This window comes from Olea europaea, unplaced genomic scaffold (assembly GCF_002742605.1).
Source record: "Olea europaea var. sylvestris unplaced genomic scaffold, O_europaea_v1 scaffold948, whole genome shotgun sequence".
NCBI classification, from domain to species: domain Eukaryota; kingdom Viridiplantae; phylum Streptophyta; class Magnoliopsida; order Lamiales; family Oleaceae; genus Olea; species Olea europaea.
The window spans coordinates 1-1,392 of record NW_019267976.1 but is presented as its reverse complement, the minus strand read 5'-3'; the positions used below and the strand labels follow the sequence as shown (position 1 = coordinate 1,392).

General features: G+C 36.0%; 1 protein-coding gene across 1 annotated transcript; it reads right to left on the bottom strand.

Moving 5' to 3' along the window:
- Positions 1 to 209: 209 nt before the first annotated feature.
- Positions 210 to 1,367, bottom strand: LOC111392631 (phytochrome C-like). Its single transcript, XM_023018003.1, has 2 exons — positions 849 to 1,367; positions 210 to 755 (listed from the first exon to the last, which is right to left on the bottom strand). Exons 1-2 carry the CDS (start codon positions 1,027 to 1,029, stop codon positions 352 to 354), a joined length of 585 nt encoding a protein of 194 aa, XP_022873771.1. The 5' UTR covers positions 1,030 to 1,367; the 3' UTR covers positions 210 to 351.
- Between the last annotated feature and the right edge of the window lie 25 nt (positions 1,368 to 1,392).

The following is a 1,392-nucleotide window of genomic DNA, read 5'->3' as shown; positions in this document are numbered from 1 at the left end:
AACGAAAACATAAACAATAGTCCAAATAAAATATAACTAAGAGTCCAAATAGAAAATAAATAATAAATGGATGTCCGCATCAGCATGTCTTCGATGTTTTTATTGTTTCAGAAATTCATTGACCTGAGACAAGCTAATTGTAGGCCAAGCAACGGATAATTGGATAAGTTCCTAGTATTAGGCAATAAACAATCGATAAGAACGGGAAGTTACTAAACAAGAGAGGTTATATTTGACGTGGACATGCAAGCATATGCATCAAAAAACCTAGAAGCCTGATTTCAGCAGTAACATATTTGTTAATTGATTGGCAAGCCTGTAGGAAAAATGCTAATACATTCACCAAATTTATTAAGCTAGTACATCATACCTTCCCTCAATACTCTCAATATCACCATCATCAATGATCTTGGCTAACTGCTCTCGACATAATGCACTTGTCTTCAACAGCTGTCTTTGTTCTTTACTTAAGTCTGAATATTTCATTAAATTCTGCAAAAGCTTTATTCCATTTAAAGGGTTTCTAACTTCACCAAGGATATAAGCCAACTTTGTTTGGGTATTTGCTGTCGCCTGTTCAGATATACTTTGCACTTGCATGGTATATTGAAGTTCAGGACTAGCAACATGCAAAAAGCACAAAATCCCAGTGATCCTGCCCTCTGTATTGGTCCTTTTGTTTGCAGAAAGTATTGCTTCTACATATTTACCTTTCTGATCAAAGAAGCCAAATATCAACTTATTAGCATCCTGGCCTGCAATTACAGAATTGAGTAATATTCTGAGCTTTGTTAATGTGTCCTGATCTTTGACCCGGCAGCCGAAATTATGAACTGTAAAGACCTCACCAAGAAGCATTTGGTCTATGGCTCGTTCCCTCTTTAGACTGGACAATTTTTGCATTGCATCATTCCACTCCACACAACGACCATGCTCATCCATCATAAAAATAGGAGGAATCAGTGCACAAGGACTCCGAACAATTCCTACATAATCACCTTGGATTTGATTGTATTTGTCCAATATCATCCTTTGTCCAGTAACATCTTGGCCAACAAAGCAAACTCCTACAATATTTTCCTTCACATCTCTACTAGAACACGCATTAGCAACCAAGATGACAGGACCATTCTCCTCCTGAGGCCCAAAAGTTTTGAGTTTGATTTCAACATTTTTCTCTTCTTTGCCTGCAATGATATCAGATATGGCTATGACTTCAGATAAATATAACTTAACAATAGGATATTTTATTATGTGCAACTAATGTAACAGGCTTGGTAATAAGTCAACAACCAATGCTAGGAGTGATAAGTGTGTTTTTTGCACACTTATTTACATCACAAACATGACTTAAATACAAGTAAAATGATTGAATTGTTACTTAACTTTGTC

Excerpts from the sequence above, each read along its gene's own strand:
- LOC111392631 (XM_023018003.1), bottom strand. The coding sequence starts at position 1,029 with ATGATATTGGACAAATACAATCAAATCCAAGGTGATTATGTAGGAATT. Across the intron at positions 756-848 it reads CATAGACCAAATGCTTCTTG|GCCAGGATGCTAATAAGTTG; the intron begins GTGAGGTCTTTA and ends CTGTAATTGCAG.